The 17,953-nt window shown below is 39.0% G+C and overlaps 6 protein-coding genes across 6 annotated transcripts; 2 read left to right on the forward strand and 4 right to left on the reverse strand.

Moving 5' to 3' along the window:
• Positions 1 to 731: 731 nt before the first annotated feature.
• BATDEDRAFT_88454 (uncharacterized protein) lies at positions 732 to 1,767 on the forward strand (the record flags this gene model as incomplete). Its single annotated transcript, XM_006678642.1, has 3 exons — positions 732 to 768; positions 827 to 1,047; positions 1,324 to 1,767. 3 exons carry the CDS (start codon positions 732 to 734, stop codon positions 1,765 to 1,767), a joined length of 702 nt encoding a protein of 233 aa, XP_006678705.1.
• BATDEDRAFT_33209 (uncharacterized protein) lies at positions 1,760 to 2,569 on the reverse strand. Its single transcript, XM_006678500.1, has 3 exons — positions 2,416 to 2,569; positions 2,022 to 2,332; positions 1,760 to 1,948 (listed from the first exon to the last, which is right to left on the reverse strand). Exons 1-3 carry the CDS (start codon positions 2,563 to 2,565, stop codon positions 1,822 to 1,824), a joined length of 588 nt encoding a protein of 195 aa, XP_006678563.1. The 5' UTR covers positions 2,566 to 2,569; the 3' UTR covers positions 1,760 to 1,821.
• Positions 2,570 to 3,086: 517 nt separating this feature from the next.
• Positions 3,087 to 7,170, reverse strand: BATDEDRAFT_35044 (AAA family ATPase peroxin 6; the record flags this gene model as incomplete). The annotated part of the gene is made up of 10 exons (XM_006678536.1): positions 3,087 to 3,382; positions 3,480 to 3,625; positions 3,683 to 3,760; positions 3,837 to 4,481; positions 4,570 to 4,748; positions 4,826 to 5,358; positions 5,431 to 5,582; positions 5,648 to 5,711; positions 5,786 to 6,574; positions 6,636 to 7,170. 10 exons carry the CDS (start codon positions 7,168 to 7,170, stop codon positions 3,129 to 3,131), a joined length of 3,375 nt encoding a protein of 1,124 aa, XP_006678599.1. The 3' UTR covers positions 3,087 to 3,128.
• Positions 7,171 to 8,871: 1,701 nt separating this feature from the next.
• On the reverse strand, positions 8,872 to 11,806 carry BATDEDRAFT_742 (uncharacterized protein; the record flags this gene model as incomplete). Its single annotated transcript, XM_006678229.1, has 16 exons — positions 8,872 to 8,978; positions 9,012 to 9,336; positions 9,425 to 9,524; positions 9,592 to 9,660; positions 9,741 to 9,842; positions 9,935 to 10,009; positions 10,079 to 10,227; positions 10,297 to 10,401; positions 10,475 to 10,552; positions 10,639 to 10,670; positions 10,750 to 10,785; positions 10,860 to 10,883; positions 10,972 to 11,086; positions 11,157 to 11,309; positions 11,372 to 11,466; positions 11,539 to 11,806. Coding segments are annotated over 16 exons (1,833 nt in total), but the record flags the coding sequence as incomplete, so codon positions are not given.
• Positions 11,807 to 13,070: 1,264 nt separating this feature from the next.
• On the forward strand, positions 13,071 to 14,313 carry BATDEDRAFT_88138 (uncharacterized protein; the record flags this gene model as incomplete). Its single annotated transcript, XM_006678643.1, has 2 exons — positions 13,071 to 13,698; positions 13,831 to 14,313. The coding sequence occupies 2 exons, from the start codon at positions 13,071 to 13,073 to the stop codon at positions 14,202 to 14,204; spliced, it is 1,002 nt and encodes a 333-aa protein (XP_006678706.1). The 3' UTR covers positions 14,205 to 14,313.
• A 25-nt stretch (positions 14,314 to 14,338) lies between these two features.
• On the reverse strand, positions 14,339 to 15,788 carry BATDEDRAFT_11135 (porphobilinogen synthase HEM2; the record flags this gene model as incomplete). The annotated part of the gene is made up of 7 exons (XM_006678286.1): positions 14,339 to 14,397; positions 14,457 to 14,673; positions 14,734 to 14,821; positions 14,892 to 15,036; positions 15,115 to 15,334; positions 15,399 to 15,498; positions 15,595 to 15,788. The coding sequence occupies 7 exons, from the start codon at positions 15,786 to 15,788 to the stop codon at positions 14,339 to 14,341; spliced, it is 1,023 nt and encodes a 340-aa protein (XP_006678349.1).
• Between the last annotated feature and the right edge of the window lie 2,165 nt (positions 15,789 to 17,953).

The following is a 17,953-nucleotide window of genomic DNA, read 5'->3' on the forward strand; positions in this document are numbered from 1 at the left end:
TATTCTTTTTCCCTTTCTTTGCAGTAGCAACAGGAGTATCTTCATTCGTATTATCCATCTCAGCATCCAAAGCAGTCAAGATTGCAGCAGCATCTTCCTCGTCCTCATCGTTTCTACGATTCTTTTTACTCTTTTTTTGCTTGTTCTTTCCTCTAGTCGATGCAAGCATGGACATAAGACCACCAAGGTCATTTCCATCTTCATCCTGGTTAAAAGTCTGAGATTCTTGCTCGTCATTTTCTATCGCTGCCAAGACAGAAAACGAAGATGCATTAGTGGATTTTGACGCTGGATTGACGGCTGCAGACTTTACAGCCAATGCATTCCATTCGTCATCAGAATCCGCCCCTTTACTAACAATATCAACACATTCATAAATCAGAATTTGAATTCAGTCTTCAACTCATTGCATTTCAAGCAGTCTTACTTGGCAGTCTTTTTGTTCTTCTTGACCATAATGGAATTGAAAATAAAAGCGAAAAAACGGCTTGAAATTTCACGAATTTAAAGCCAAACCAACTGATAATCCATCGTATAAGATTATCAATCCGATTTAATATCGAATTTAGTATGAATTCATATTGAATTTCTTTACAAGTGAAGATTCATATTAAAATGGAATCAAATGAGCGATGTCAGGGTCAGATTCTGGAATCAAAACCATTCATTCGGATTTAATTTTATTTCTTCTTACACATTCTCATTATCTGCAAAAATAGTTGTTAATTAGTATGGATCAAGCCAAACCACTTCGTATTGGAGTTCTTGGTGAGTGATAACAATGTAAACTGTGTTGATATTATTTCTGATACGTTTCAACTTGTAGCACTTCAAGGTGCATTCAGTGAGCATATCAATATCCTTAACCGAATGAGCCAATGGGTTGATATGGCAATTCCTATTCGCACAAAAGAACAGCTGGAGAATTCTTGTTTGGATGCATTGATTCTACCAGGAGGAGAGTCAACTGCTATTGCATTGGCTGCAGAACGGAATGGATTGATGGAACCTTTACGACAGTGGGTACGATCGGGAAACCCCATTTGGGTAAGTTCATTTTATACATTTTAAAGTCATATTTCATGTAAAATGAACACTTTATTTTCCTATTAAACAATGAGTTGGACAAACTCTTTGAAACACAATCATTTCTTGTGTAATCTTCAAGTTTGTTTAATTCAATTCAATATTGGATTGCTTTCAAGTCTATAAACTCCTCTGTATCCTCACATCAGAATATTCGCGTTCTAGTTTAAAAACTTGATTCTAGTTTGTAAAGATGACTTGATTGCAATCGAGTATTGATTTAAATGTCATGATTAGGGAACTTGTGCTGGAATGATTCTTTTGTCAGATACGGCTCAAGGAACTAAAGAAGGCGGACAAGAGTTGATTGGCGGTCTTCATGTTCAGGTTAAACGCAATGCATTCGGTCATCAGTTGGATTCATTTGTGGAATGCATTGATATTCCTGTTATTGGTGATACTCCTTTTCAGGCTGTTTTTATTCGTGCTCCGTTGATTTCTTCTATTTGTGTGGATGAAATGGCTAAACATGTCACGACTGCTCCTGTACAGATACTTGCTCGAGTTCCTTCAAAGGATAATTGTATTGTCGCTGTTCAGCAAGGCAATATTCTTGCTACATCGTTTCATCCTGAACTCACCCAGGACACTCGATTCCACCAGTACTTTGTCAAGTTTTCCCAGGAAATAGTTTTAAATAAACTCAAAGATCAAGAATACATCTCCAGCTTGTGCTTTTAAAAAACTATTTATAACATTTAAAAACAAAAACGATCCACATAAAATGGGTGGTGTTTATTCCTGACCTGCGCTAGCAACAGGGAATACAAAAACAACATCTTTGCCAGTCAGCTTTTTGTAAATGGCATAAAAGGTGTCAAGCTTGTATTCGAGCGATGTGTGATCCTTGCGATCAAGGAAACTATTATTTTATACAAAAATTCAATCAGGTTAGAAGCGTGATGCATGACAAGATCCAACACAATTCAACTTACACTTTGATGAGCTTGCTACCATCAATGCGAACCTTGGTGCGCTTTCCGACAATCTCAGTGGGATAGACAAGATCCTCAAGAATCTTTTCATGAACAGCAGTGAGAGTACGAGATCGAGGACGCTGTTGAGTCAGGCGTGTCTTGTGATCGGGCTTCCTGAGAATGCGACGCTGGGCAATGAGGAGAACATGGAAATCGGAAAACTTCTTCTCAAGCTCACGGACAAGACGAGTCTGAACCTTGTGGAACTGCTTGATTTGGGGAACAGGCACAAAGATGACAATAGCCTTGCGACCACGACCAATGTCAATCTACAAAAATTAAAACCCATCCAATGAGTAGCGTTAATAAGAGTATTTAGTCTGATAATTCAAGACAAGCTAAATCGACACACCTCCTTGGCAGCAGTGAACTGGAGACCACGGAGATCAGCACTGAGCTCAGCAACATTGTGTTCAAGATCGAACAAGTTCTGAGCAACCTGAAGCTCAAGTTCGTCGGGCTGAACGCCGGTAGGCTTAAGGATCTTTGAACGAGCGCTCATGGCTAGTCAAACCAAAAACAATGAAACATGGTTAGTGCCTGACTCTCCAAACAAACAGAACATCCAACAGTGAAGCAAAGGCTTGAGACACTCCAAAGTTTTGATGTATTCCATGTAAGCCCGACACATACAACACACAGTGCAAGTTGAATGTTTGCTGAAAGCCATTGAATATTGAATTCAAAAGATCGTTTGCGACAGTTATAGTTGGCATGACTTTTGACTGTAGAATATCAAATTGCTATTCTCAGATACATGCAGTCAAGACATTTTATCTGCTGCTGCTGCGGTATTGCTATTCAACAACACACTCGATTTTTGGAATGCTCGACTCGCAACACTCGGACACAAACCATCCATCCATGCACAAACGATCCTGTCTCAAGGATGCGTGGATGTGTGCTGTATGTGTCCATCCTTGTCTCACCAAGTCATGGTCAATTGCTCACCTTTCTGATTGTGTGACGCGCAAACCATCGACAACTTCAACATTTTGATCCAAGTTCAGTCACGTGTGTATTCAACTTTAATCACGTGTTTATTTCAAATCTCGCCATCAAAATCTATCTCGCTCGACCTTTGCCCTTGTCTCGTTTTTTGACTGGCTCTTGCTTTTTTTGAAACTGGTCGCGAAGTCTTTCATATCGTGCCAGTTCTTCAACAGATACGGATGGTACCAACTCCTCTAAAGCCAACTTAAAATCAGATATCTGCACCAGTACGCGAGATTCCTCTTCTGTAGCAAAATGATCGAGATAATATTGTGGTGTAAATGGGTACGGATGATCAGGAATTGCTCCTGCGTTATTCATCTCCTCTAAACAGATAGTGTACAACCATAAACATTTGGAAATGTCAGTCTGGTATCAACAACAGATAGTCTGGCAATACAAAACAGTGCTTTTGGCATTTACCCAGTCGTGAATCCACATGTGCAATCGTTCTAGTCATGGCTTTTAAAAGCGCATCTGAACAAAGAGCGTAGAAATCTGCGCCCGTGTAGTTGAATGGACATATGTTTGCCACATCTCTGAGATTGGTATCGGGTGCAAAATTAAATCTAGAATAAAGTCGTTAAACATATATCTACATATTACCAAGTACAATACTACCTTACTTTCTAGTCAAAGCTGTCAGTACTTTAAATTGAGCATCATGATTGTCGGCAATGCCAAGATACAGTAGCTCGTCAAATCTAGACACGATAGTTTGAATTTTGTAAAGTTTAGTACGCATCGCATCATTTGAAATACAATTGCCAATAAACATACCTTCCAGGTCGCAGCAAAGCCGGATCAAGTAAATCAGGCCGATTTGTAGCAGCAATCACAAATACATCTGAAGCGCCATGACTTCCTACATCTGCCATTCCATCCAATTCTGCCAACAACTGACTTACAATACGATCCATCACGCCTCCAGAATCACCCTTTTCTCCTCTTTTTGGAGCAACGCTATCCAACTCATCAAAAAACACTACACACGGTCTAGCATCTCTTGCTCGCTGAAACACCCTCCTTACATTAGCTTCTGACTCGCCAATATACATATCAAGTAGTTCAGGGCCTTTGACAGAAAAGAAATTAAGCGAAAGAGTTGTTGCTACTGCTTTGGCTACGAGGGTTTTACCAGTGCCAGGTGGGCCATAAAGAAGAATACCTGATCGACGTTTTGCCCCAAAAGCAAAAAGTTCAGGATGATCAAGGGGAAGTCGAATGGTTTCAATAATGGCTTCCTTGACATGACCTAATCCACCAATATCTTCCCATTGTACGTTGGGAATTCGCGGTGCACCAATCATTTCAGAATGGTTTGCTCTTGCCAAATCAAGTGCTTTAGATATATCCACAGCGGAAAGCGTCACGCCAGCCAAAAGTAGATCGTCTGCAGTTACAGATGGCATGACAGGCTCAAGACTATCGGCACCAAATGTGCAGTAAAATCACATGTTATCATTGTCAATTTCAGTTATAAAAACACTCGAGTCTTGAAACACAATCTTACATTGCATTGTCTATTCTCTTGATCGTTTCAATCCCAGCAGTAGAAATTAACCTTGCAATATTTCGTGCTGAAAATCCAGCAGTTTGAATCGCAATATGGTCAATATGTACATCATTGGATACATCCACGTCATCCAACAATGATGCAATCAAGGATTTCCGCTGTGTTTGCGACAAAGTCTAGCAAGTATAGTATTAAAACAACCTGATTTCAAAAAAAATCCAAGTGATGAATCAACTTTTGTGTTTAAACCTACCTGACATTTCATATCAAATCGAAATAGTCGTCGGATTGACGCATGAACTTTTTCGATATCATGTGTGGTGGCAATCACCAAAATCGGGCCATGATTTTCTTTTCCTTTCTTACTAGTTAGCTTGTTGAGTGACGCAAAGAAAGCGTCTTTAAATTCAATGGGTGTTTCAGATGACTGCTGTGGATTTCCACCTAATCCTTGACATACAGCATCTAAATGTCTTAAAAGAATCACGCTCGGTGCACATTCAATTGCACGATCAACGCATATTTCCAGTAACGCCAGAGATTTTGTCATGGGCTCGCGAGTAAGATCATAACAGTTGAACTCGACTACATGTAATCCTAGTACACGACATAATTGAAGTGCTAGTATACGTTTGCCTACACCTGTTGCTCCATGAAGCAATAGAGTACAAGGAAACCTCGAATGCAAGTCAGTTACTGCAAGATATGTACTGCAAATATCTACCAGTTCATCAAAACAGGAATGCACAATCGTTGTGTATTTTGAAATGGCGGTACCACTTGGATCTGCATCAACAAAATGTCAAAATATAGTTGGTAATTATAATACTGAATAAACTATCAAATAAAATAACGCACTTGAGTTTTCAGGAAGTCTTGAATGCACCAATCCAGTTTGAACAACCTTTGTGATTTGGCTATCCACAACAGCTGTTTGCAACGCTCCTTTGCATGATTTAATACTCGATACTTCAAAGTAGTAATAATCTACAAAAGCTCCAGAAACAAACCTAATGCCAACAATTCAAGTCAAAGTCTGGTATTTAAATCAACAGTATAATTCAACAAAGCTTACTTTATGTCCTTTTTTAGCTCTAAATTCTGCAATGCCATTTTTTCTTTGATCATGGATGAGATACCTATATATACTATGATTAGTAAAATAAATTGAAAAGGTGCTGTAAAGTCGATATATTCCATGTTATAAGCATACCATCTACAGGAACAGCTATCCAATCGCCCTGGCTCACCAAACGCTTTTTTTTGGAAAGCATATTGGCAAGCTCGATCAATGCAATATCCAAGTAACCACGATGATTTGAGTAGGGTGAACATACTCTAGCAAGCGTGATTTCGCTAGCAACAGGTATATCAGATAGCTCCAAACGATCGGTGGGTGTATATATACCTACCATAATGGGCTCAGATGTCCATTGTGAAAGAGGAGATACATTCCGTAGTAAAAGTGGAGAAGCTTTAGAGACCATAGAATGCTCTGTACTAACGTGATCATTACTACAGCCATATATCTGCACCAGATATTTGTCGTGACGTGGTTGATCTATTGCTTGGATATAAACCCAATCACCATTGCAAAGTCCAAATTCCACTAGAAATGCCATGGATACACAGATGGAACGATCATCCATTTTTGTAAAACACTTGTCAGTATGACATTGGAGAACTAGATTGCCCATATAAACATTGGTAATGGTCATCACGTTGCCATGAGCAAATTCTGCCTGATAAATACAATTGTGTTGATCGTCCAAATGAATAGCTTGAACATTGGAATCTAAAGCGGGAGTATGTGGCAATGATTCGTCCAAATGAACAAAAACAACGTCAGTTTCGACGACTATAATTCCCTGCATGACCGGATCGCATGCAAGCACTCGATACGTATATGTTAAAGTAGAATCTGGCGAGTCGACACAAACTAGAGATCCCACTCTGATGACTGTATTGCTGGCCATGAGCTGCCCGCTTACATATTCCGGATCTATGACAAGAATAAAATTAAAATCCTACATTACTTTTTCAACTACTATTTCAAACAGTACCTTGAAATGCGAATTGAGATGAAGCTTGATCCAGTGCATTCAAAATAACAGAATTTAGATTCAAAATAGATACAGGAATGACCGTGCATTCAAGGTCTTTTCCATCATCAATCGCATGAATCAATTCCTTGTGCATAATGTTATTTTTTATAAAATGATTGGATATCCATATAGTATTGGTATCATCAATACCACATGATGTTGATGAGATATGAGCAAAAACAGTGAGAGTTGAATCCACATCTGCAGATGCTTCGGTTCGAGTAGAATCCAGTACAGATGGTAGAAGAATAGCAACTCCAATACACTCTGTTGAATGCAATAAAGCATCGTCAGAATTGATGCTGTCCTGCTTATTGGGATTTAAATAGAATGATTTTGCTGCTTGACTTAATGATCTCCATAACGATGCATTAGCAGTGATGTCCAACGCATCGCTTTCAAGCGATGATTTCAAACGACATGCAATTCTGGGTCGTTTGTCCAGCGACAAGAGTGGACTCGACTGTTCTTGATTTCCTGATATTAGAATCATGCAATCAATATTTAAATCATTCGTCTAGTCATGATTTCATTGCAAGAAACAAGACACTTGCCTGTCATGAACGATCAATGCTTGTCATTCGTATGGAAAACTGCAATGTTAGTATGAAATCAGATGTGGTTGAAGATGAGCAACACTCACTATTTTTGGTATATTTCAAGCGTATCGAGTATAAAGAAAAAGTCATAAACTGCAGCTGATTACAAGTTTAATGGCGACTAAAGTGTCAATGAACATGAAAACATGAAATATATATTTTTATAAAAAACTCCACTTTCATGTTTAAACATTCTGGAAACGAGTTTTTTGTCTGTAAATTACACGATGAACTTGAGTTGGCGTGCAGATTCTTTATTGTTGAAAATCAGTTGTGCAAATGCAAGAAGTTGTAGATTCTCAATCTCACTCTTATTCAGACGTGCAATGGCCAGAATCAACCCGATTGTAGCTTTACAACTAGACGTTCGCGTGAAGATTTCAGTCTGTTAATCTTGCTCATGTATGAAGAATAATGATGTTGATTCGCCTCTAAACTATGAGTGCAAGATCGCAACTACCGAAACAACAACATCGACCATGCACAAGTGTGGTGAAGTCAAGTTTACACGAGTACATGATATACACGATAATTGCTAACCAGAAATTGTGACAAATCAATCATTTGTCATGACTAAACTGACATAATATCAGTCAAATCCCATGCATTATACATTCCAATCATAAAAGCTGACAGTTATTAAAGTTTTGAATCGTTTATTTAAAGCAACCATCCTATTTTACTACAGATCAATATTCTGAATCAACATATAAACCGAGATGCAATCCAGTTGATTCATATCAAGAAAATAATTTCCATCTTCTATTAAATGGATTAAACCTATTGAAATTCTCGGATGCAAGGGTTGTAGTTTGCCCATCTACCAGCTGTTCTTCATCACCCTCAGTGGATATCCTCAATCTCGTATTCTCGCTCAGTATTTCTGGATTTAAATTCACTTGCGATGTCTGTCCAGATGACATGGCACTTTCCGCAAAAAGAATATCCGTCATTAATCCGGGTGTCAACCCAACTGAACATATCAGTTCATCTTGCGAATAGATCGTGGCCAGCAGATCCTTCTTTGTAACAAGTCCTTTAAGACATCCAGCTTCTTTTACAATAATGACACGCGGTCCAAGTTTCTTGAACATATCCTGTGTTGTACGTCAGAGTATTCAATCAAACAGGTGATGAGTGGCTATTAAAAGAATCCAAAGTCTTGGAAAATTCCATCACAAAAAAACCATTGATACTCACAATTACAAATTCAATCGGTACAGAGGGATCAACGCCAAGTGGAGTCTATCATTTACAACAGCATCATAAGTACTACAATTTGCTTTCTACAAACAACTTGAATGATTGACATACCTGATCAACATAGTATGCAAGATTGACTGTATCTGCTGTTGATGGATTGGTATTAGAGCTACCAAATCCAGGTGTGTCCGCTGTCGGTACAATGAAAGATTCGCTTTCATTAGCAGGAGTAGACCAAAAATCTGGATTGTCAAAGAAAACTACAGTATGTGCAGCAATAGTATGATGCATCTTTGCTTTTTCTATATAAAATATACAGGATTCAGTTTTAAGCACCAGGATTCATGCATCAGATGGAATTAAACTATACATGTACAGAAATCCACTTTACCGATTGCGTATAAAAGATCGCCTCGTGTGATATATCCAACAATGCTCGTATCTTGATCCGATTGAATAATTGGAAATCCTTGATAGTCATAAGAGTCGAGTAAAGCCTCTACAAACCCCATATTTGACAAATCAAATCAACTTTTCATCACTTTATGAAAGCATGCAAATATGACTTTCAACTCACCAATATCCGATAGCATCATTCCTTTTCCCTTAAAGCAAACCAAATGATCAATGCTGGTCATTGCCTCACTTACGTTGGTACCAATAATTTCATCGACTCTAGGGTCAAGAAAAGGGAATGCTTTGATACGAATCATGACCTCGACCATACCTCCATGTCCAAATAAATCACCAACAAGTTTGGCCACCATGACTGTAACCATACAAGGAATAATATAATTGAGTGTTCCAGTAAGCTCATACATGATGACTGTAAGGGACACGGTAAGCTTCGTTACTCCCTATGAATTGCCAATGGTAAGAGAATTAGGACCTAAAGCAGAATAAGATGGAATAACCAGGCTGCCGAATAAAGCAACATCTACTTACACCCAGTCCTGCCATGGCTCCCAGCAGCGCGTACATTCCTGGAGTAACACAGGATTTCTCTGGTGGACAACTAAAAAACAAATCTAAATGCGGATATGCACTGTATCATACAGATTAGAATATTAAACTATTGTTCTGCTTTTGAGTATACACATAGAATCACATACATTTGCCATTGTTCAACTGAAATACCGAGAATTCTTCCAAAAAGTGCTCCCCATACCATTGACGGAATGCTAGACATATTGAGTTGGTTATCATACAAAGTATCAAACGTATGCTAAACATCAATCTCTATCATCGCATTCAAACTTACAATATTCCTGATGGCACTTTGGTGCCAATAGTAATCGTTGTCAAAATTGTTCTGATAATCAATGCAAATACAAGCAATACAATCGTGTATCCCCACTGCGTACTACACAACAGCGGTATTGGTATATGCGTAACGCCATAAACTATAAGCATCACTATAAAAATATACAATAGAACAGGGTTAAGTGTGTTTACCTGCAAATGCCAATACTGTCTTGATATGTGTCACATTCCTTGAACAGTGTTTCGAGCAACTCTAAACTGTCGATCCTACAATCATAGCATCATATCAGTACTACAACACCTTGAAACACGTTTAAATATAACAAGTAAATGCACCTTGTAAACACATTCATGTATCCAATGGCAGCAGTCAGTGCAGAAATAAGAATAATTTCTTTGACTGGACTAGATTTTGACCATCCGTTCTGGCGACGAAAGGCTTGATACCACAAACTGCATCGAATCACCAACGCACCCGTAAGTCCCTACCAAATTGTATTGATTCACATCAGATCAGCTGTAGCAAATACGTGATGATTGATCAAATGACTTACACCAATGATTCCAATAAGCACAAATGAAATCATTTCAAAAAAAAACCAGTTGCGTGAAAGTGTCACTTGGAACATGACACGTTTTCCTCGATAAGGATCAATAAACTAGACAGTATGATGAGCATGTTAGATTACAGATGAGTCCAAGTATCATCAAATAGCTGGCATTGTATTATACCTGCAAGGTCATACGTGATACCAATGCACAAAAAAAACTGGTCAGCATCGTTTTTGTTGGAAAAAACGAGCTCAATTCCTTTAATTACAACGACATATTCCAATACTATGTTTAGTGTGTATATCACAAGACAAACAACGCCTTGATACAATCATAGACCTTACCTCGAGAGAAAACAACACACCTCCGATTGGAGCTAATTGAATTGTCAAATGGTTAGGCTACCGACTCCATTTATGCAAGACCGGATAGTCATAAAATATACTACGCGTTACCTCCAAAAGCAACTGCAATTCCAGCAGCAGCAGACGCTACGTCAATGCACATTCACAGATGATATAAGTCATTGTGTTTTACAACTTATCCAACAATCTTGGAATCATACCTGACAGTATCTCCCTTTTTCGTGCTAATCAAGTGCAAAGTGTATCAACATGCTCGAGTGTTTAGTAGACATTCTGTTTCAAAAATTTGGTCAAGATTACAAACTAGTGTACCTTCATTGGCTTTATATTTTGGAAATAGCCGAGGAAAAATATTGCCAATACTGCATGCAATATGTACCATGGGTTCCTCTTTTCCAACTGCTAAACCCGAGGCGACTGCAAGAGGCTAGAATTAAACATTCAGCTCAGCAAACCACTTGAAACGATCAAGTAAATGGATTTATATATAGTGTTACCAATGCAAGACTTTTGACTATTAGTGTGCGTAATCCCAAAAACTCTTTGATGATAAATCCACCCAAAATGGTTTTGATTTCAGCAGCACCAGATCCAGCTGCGTACATTGCAAGTCGTGTAACCATGATAGCAGAACACGCTGCAAACACAATCTATACAATACGATTTGGTTTAGACAAACATGACAATATGGCAAGTGTTTCAATTGGCTTACCGAAAACAAGCCATACAATACAAAATTGACCAGCACATTGTATTTTGCTCCAAATATGACCCAACTCCATGGTTGAAAATCTCTACAGTATCCATCTTGAAAACAATTCACAATGATTTAAATTAGAATTACGTCTGATAAGCTTCAAACGCCAGTGTTTAACACACCTGTTCGTACGAGCCCAGTGCAGCAGATATCTTTACTGAGATACCACTCGGTGATGCATACGCCCTGCTTGATATCTGTCAGCCAGGCAGCAATGATATCGATCCACGCAGCGGCACAGCCAATAGAAATACCTATGATTGACACAAGCAGCCATGACTGCATTGAATCAAATTGGGAGTAAAAATAGGACTTCCATCCTGGATATTGTCTAGCAAGCAATCTATGTTTGCGCCTATGATCTCTCATCAAATCACGCATCCAATCTAAGTGACAATAAATCATTGAATATGTGTTGATGCTGAGTGAGTCTTGTAGTGCAGATATACTTTCAAACCACAAACGAGGCTTATATCAACTTTTCAGTCTATATAGCCTTATTCCTGACATGTTAACTCAAGACTGCATTTACCAATAGTTGTGAAATCCTCATATGGAAGAATCAAATCTTGAACTCCAGCAGCATCTAAGCTATCGACTGTTTCCTGAAATGGATGAGAGAAGACCTCGGACCCATTGATGCCATCCGATTCAAGTCCAGATGACACGAGTGACGAGGAATGCAAGTTGCTGGAGCGATTCTCAAGTTCGCCCAGCCAACGTTTATTAAGTGGATCAGCTAAAAACAGTTTCCTAGATTTTCTAGAATGTATGGGTCTAGAAGAACTTGAATGGCCTGGCTGCATAGGCTCAGTAAGATTAGAAGGTCCATAAAGTCTAGTCAAAGATGAAGCTGATGCAATACTACTGGATGAGGGTTTGGGTAACGATGTGGTATTGAATTCATCCATGAGAAACGAGTTTGGAGATAGATGCTCCAGAAGCGGAGAGTTTTGCTGTGATTGTACTAGTGGTTGCTGACCATGACTATTATTACTATCTGTTGCAGTGACACAAGGACCAGTTGTGGCCAATACAGTGTGATGATCATGCAGAGTGGATAAATGCAATGACTGTCGAGTGTGACCAACCCTTCTTTTTGGATTGGTATCAGCACGATAGTTGCTGATAGAGAAATCTCTGTTGTCCATGTCCACTGGGATCCTGTTGATCTATCCAATGTAAAGTTTGAATTTACAAAACCAAAATGTTGAATTTCTGTTCTGCCACATGTAAAATGAAATATTAAAGTGTTTAAACAGCCAATTTATTAACCATTTTAAACGACTGAATTTCTAGTCTTGTAATCAACGACAGAGTTGCTGGTTTTGTAATCAACTGCAGTGTCGCAAGACACGATTTTATCCATTCTTGAACTGACAATCCAATAAAATGGTTTTGTACAGCGTGTCATTCCAAACACTGAGAAAGAATCGAGTGTTGACAATGCGGAAAGATAGTTAATCATGATTATTCCGAAGCAACTGAAGCAATGCTACAAGAAAAGTATTCCATCAACTTGATTATAAATACGCGAACAATTTTCCTCGACTGAATCGAGTCAAACTACAAACTGATGAATATGTTGCTCTCGTTGACCCATTCAAGAAAAATGCCATTCGCTAGTCTGGCTCATCAGTTGCGTATATCTAATATGCTGTACACTACTTCAAGTGAAGCTACTAAGCGTGCCATGACTTGCACTTCCGAAACGGTCCAACAAGTCCATGACTGGAAAACTCGTTTGCTTCAGCATTCTCTTCATGATGTAGACGAGATCACTGCATCTAATCAGCAGTTGCTTAAAATGACCATCGATCCTACTTCTCTTTCTTGTGATAGAGCTGCTGCCGTGAAGAAACTATCTAATCCTGAATTCTCTTCTGCACTCAAATCTCTTCCTCCGATTGGCGCTTCCATTCATCCTGGAACCCATTTTACACTATTTCCTATACGTACTCCCGAACCACTTTTGGCTTTGGATGGATATGATACTGACTGGTCTCCACCAAGTCCATTTTTACAGCGTATGTGGGCAGGTGGAGTCATTGAATGGCATGCTAAAAATCCACTAACTATAGGACAGACTGCTCGTCAGACTACTCGCATGGCAGATGCTCAACTCAAACCTACTGGTCGTGGAAATGCAGTCTTTGTTACAATTCAAAAGAACATTTCCAACGATATTGGACCTGCTATCACTGAACATCGCTCATACGTATACCTGGAAAATAAACCAGAGATTACCTCGGATGCTGTCAATGCCAAGCGTGCCATTAAAAGTATGTTATTCTTCCGCTTGTGGATAAACTTGTAAAGCTTTAAACTGGAATGTATTCATGATTTTTCCGTTGTGTGTGGAATTGGATTCTTGATGAACGAGATTTGATAACCAATTTGGTAAATCTGTTTAGAATCTCTAACGGCCGACTTTCAAACTACCGTTCTTCCATCAACAATTTCACTTTTCCGCTTTTCTGCCATCACATTCAATAGTCATTTGATTCATTATGATCACATTTACGCATCCAAAAAAGAAGGTTATCCTGTTTGTCTTGTTCATGGTCCAATGACATGTACGCTTCTTTTGGATTTGTTTCAACGCAATGCAAATGGGAAGCAGATTCGTAAATTTTCGTATCGTGCCATCAGCGCAGTGCTGGTTGGCAAACCGTTGACTCTGAATGGAAAATGGGCTACAGACTCTGCTGGAAAACCATACTGTGAACTATGGGCTACTAATGATCAGGGTGGCATGGCAATGAAAGGAACTGTAGAATTCGATTAAACATGTGTCCGTGATGCAACCCAGAGCAGTTCTTTGGTCTGATATTATATTGTCATGTGTTGGTTATATTTGATCAAAATATAGTATAGTTGAATGAATGCGTACTGGACAAAAACGTCGAGTATATTCCACTTTTATTCAGATAGCCAATCCAGAATCATTGGGGTGTAATAGGTAATAAGAATATTGGCACCTAAAACAACAGTCAGTTTTGTAAAAGTATACAAGCAATGCAGTTGAATATGTTCTTACCAGCACGCATGGCCGATTCAAGAGATTCCATTACGCCAGCTTTGAGATCAAACACGTTATGCTGAGCTGCATGCCAAAGCATGGCATACTCACCCGAAACCTGGTAGATTGCCAATGGCAAATCAGGAACAAGCTCCTTGGCATCGCGTACAATATCCAAATAAGGGTATCCAGGCTTCACCATGATCATGTCTGCACCTTCTGAAGCATCACGGCTCTATATACATTCACCATTAGCCAACTGCAATAAAAATAAAAGACAGTATTCAATACATACCAGTGCACGACGTGCAAGTCCACGAGCACCTGGAGGAAGTTGATATGATTTGCGATCTCCAGCAGATGGAGCAGAACACGCAGCATCTCTAAAATTGTTCAATCATAAGTACCAACACTTGAATGACTGCATTACATCAAATCCAAATCGAATTCAACCTGAAAGGACCATAAAAGACACTTGCAAACTTGGCACTATAGCTCATAACTGAAACAGACGAACCCAATTGGTTCAACAAAAGAATGTGCTTGATGGCACGAATACGTCCATCCATCATGTCAGATGGAGCAATGACTTGGCAGCCTAAAACACGACGAGTCAGTAATAGATTCATCCATCTAAACATATATCTTGAATAGTATTATGCAGTATAGAATGTACCTGCTTTAGCATAGTTTAAAGCAACTTGAGCAAGACGATCAATGCTCAGTTGATTATCAATACTACCGTTAGAGTGGAGGATGCCGCAGTGACCATGGCTAGTATATGCACAAAGACACAGATCGCAACACACAAGCACCGAGGGAAAGTGCTTACGAAACAATTTGATGGCTTGAATAACTGGCCCATTCTCGTCATCAGCAGCAGATCCACGACCGTCCTGGTGAAGAAATTGAACAGATTACCAAAATGAAGGACTGACAAGGACAGCAATCATAAACTACCTTTTCGATTGATGTTGGCACTCCAAAGATGATGATGCTGGCCAGACCTTTTTTGATTAGAGGATCAAAGTGATCCTTGAGTGTATTCACACCGAATCTACTCATCCCAATTGGTTACTAATTGGTTGCTATAATCCAGTCTGTCTATAAATGCTTGGTGGTGTGACAGATACAAGCAGCTGCATTGATATCTTACCGGAATTGTCCAGGAAGAGTTGGAATGGCTTCCTTCACATCGGGTTTATCATGAATGAAGATGGGAAAAACCAGACTTTCTTTGGTGATGAAAGATATGCCTCCAGTACTTTGTTGCCAGCTACGTAGAGTTGGATGATGGTATCCTGAATGCAGCAATGAAGACACTTGAAACGGAGATGTATTCTGTGACATTGCAGTTCAATATCAGAAATAAATTGCAAGAATGAATTCAATCAAAAAGTGCAAGTTTGCTGCCAACAGAATTCAATGGTTTCAAAGCCTGACGTCGTGCTCATCAAATGCCAGTTTGTATTACGCAGTCTTGCAAGTTAATTCCAACTCATTGCGTTAATGGCAACTCGTTGAATTAAAATACCAAAATGATTCTTAAAAACATTCATTTATACTTTTTTGATTTCAAGACTAGTTTAATCTGAAAATATTTCAACCGAGTTCAAACCATCGCATCTTCAATTTATTATTAGAAATATAGTATACACTCCAATATAGGTTATCATGGGCTGCAACTATTCCACAGAACAGTCGGCTGATATACTTGAAAATAAGAAATCTAAACAGCACGCCATTGCTGCTATCGAAACAGGAAACCTTTGGCGTAAAAAATGGCTCGAGTTTACTGATGCAATGGAGCAATCACAGTTGACTGGAGCACACTGGGCACAGGTAATATGTTTTCATTCATGTGTTTTTTTATTGATATGGCTTTGAGTTTAATGGCTGGCTGTCAGCACGAGTTCAACTGGCATCTGTCTTGAAGGTTGACGCGCCAAATGAGCATTCTAATCAATGCTACTATCAACTATTAAACCAAAAATACTGGCCTCAAACTTACACTGTTGAATATATTATTTATATACAGGATGAAAGCAACGAGCTTCTTAAAGCTTGCTTTAAATCACTTTCTATCCAATCTACAGAGATCTACATCATCTCACGAGGATTCATTTCTGCTCTTGAAGCACATCTATCCCTTTTACAAGATATTCTGTCTTTGCAACGAGACTTTCACGCAAGCCTTAAAAGTCGAGCCATTGCAAGACGTCATTTATCCCACATGAAATACCTTGCTCATACCCAATCTAAGCGTACTGCAACCCGAGATAAACGTCGCATCAATCCAGGCAACTTATCTCCTCATTCATCACACCTCAGTCCATACATCTACAGTGGCGAAGCTATTCATGGCATGTATGAGCTTTCAAAATCTAAAGACAAGCTTCAACTTGCTCAGTTTCAGTTTGACGAAATCAACCAAATTGTCGAGTCAAAATTTCAAAGAATTCAGTGGACATGGAATGTGCGTGTGCCTCATATGATTGGAGTCATGATGACTAGATACAGCGAAATGTGGAAAAAGTATTTGGCATTGTTTGAGGATATGCAGCAAACTGTCAAAATTCATGCATGGCTAGAACCATTAGAATCACCTTCTCCAACACGATCAGCGAATGATTCAAATCGGCTATCAGCAAGTACATCCTCACATCGGACTAGAAAGGAGGAGGATATAATTGTAAGACAAACTGTAGTTATCCGTCGATGGGCTGAAATTTTTCGCGACTGTATTACATTATGGAACACCATGTACAGTTTAGAACAGTTGCATGTGTCGCAGTTAATGATATGGTGGTGCCCGTCGTATTTAGATACATTTCAAAATACTACAGATTCAAAAGTAGTCAAAAAATCGACTAAAAAAAGTGGTCAAGTCAATACAATAGATCACCAGCTTGATCTCTCAGACAATACTCAATCCTCATTATGTAAAATACCTAATCCATGTAATATGATGTGTACGATTTGGCTCAACGCACTTGAAAAAACGGCAGATTCAGCACTACAGACCTCGATTCATAACGACAAATTCACAAACTCGTTACAAACGACCAATAACACCACGGCACCAGTTTCAATTCCATCTTTGGCGAAATCTTTTCATACAATAACCCATGCCTTGACTTTATTTGTCGATACAATTGAAGCGATTGAAAATCACGAAAAAGGTATTCAAGGCTTAGTGCAAGAAGTTGACACTGCTAATAACTGTGTAAAAAAGTTTAAACAGCAACAAGGAAAGTCTGTTTCACAAGCAGCATCACAAAAATCCGGCGGTATTCGCCGATTGTATGAAATTTCTCATAATGACGCTAGTGATGCAAAATCTATTATAGATCAATACATTTTTGCTGCCAACAAAGCCAAATACAAGCTTCATCATGCTATACAAGACAACAGAGCACTTCGAGAAGTCAAACTAGAATCATCTCAAACAGATATTTGGCGATTATTTGTGCAATCCTCAAAAGAGTTTTATCAGGGATATGCAGATCTAGGAC

Source organism: Batrachochytrium dendrobatidis (assembly GCF_000203795.2).
Source record: "Batrachochytrium dendrobatidis JAM81 unplaced genomic scaffold BATDEscaffold_5, whole genome shotgun sequence".
NCBI lineage: Eukaryota > Fungi > Chytridiomycota > Chytridiomycetes > Rhizophydiales > Batrachochytrium > Batrachochytrium dendrobatidis.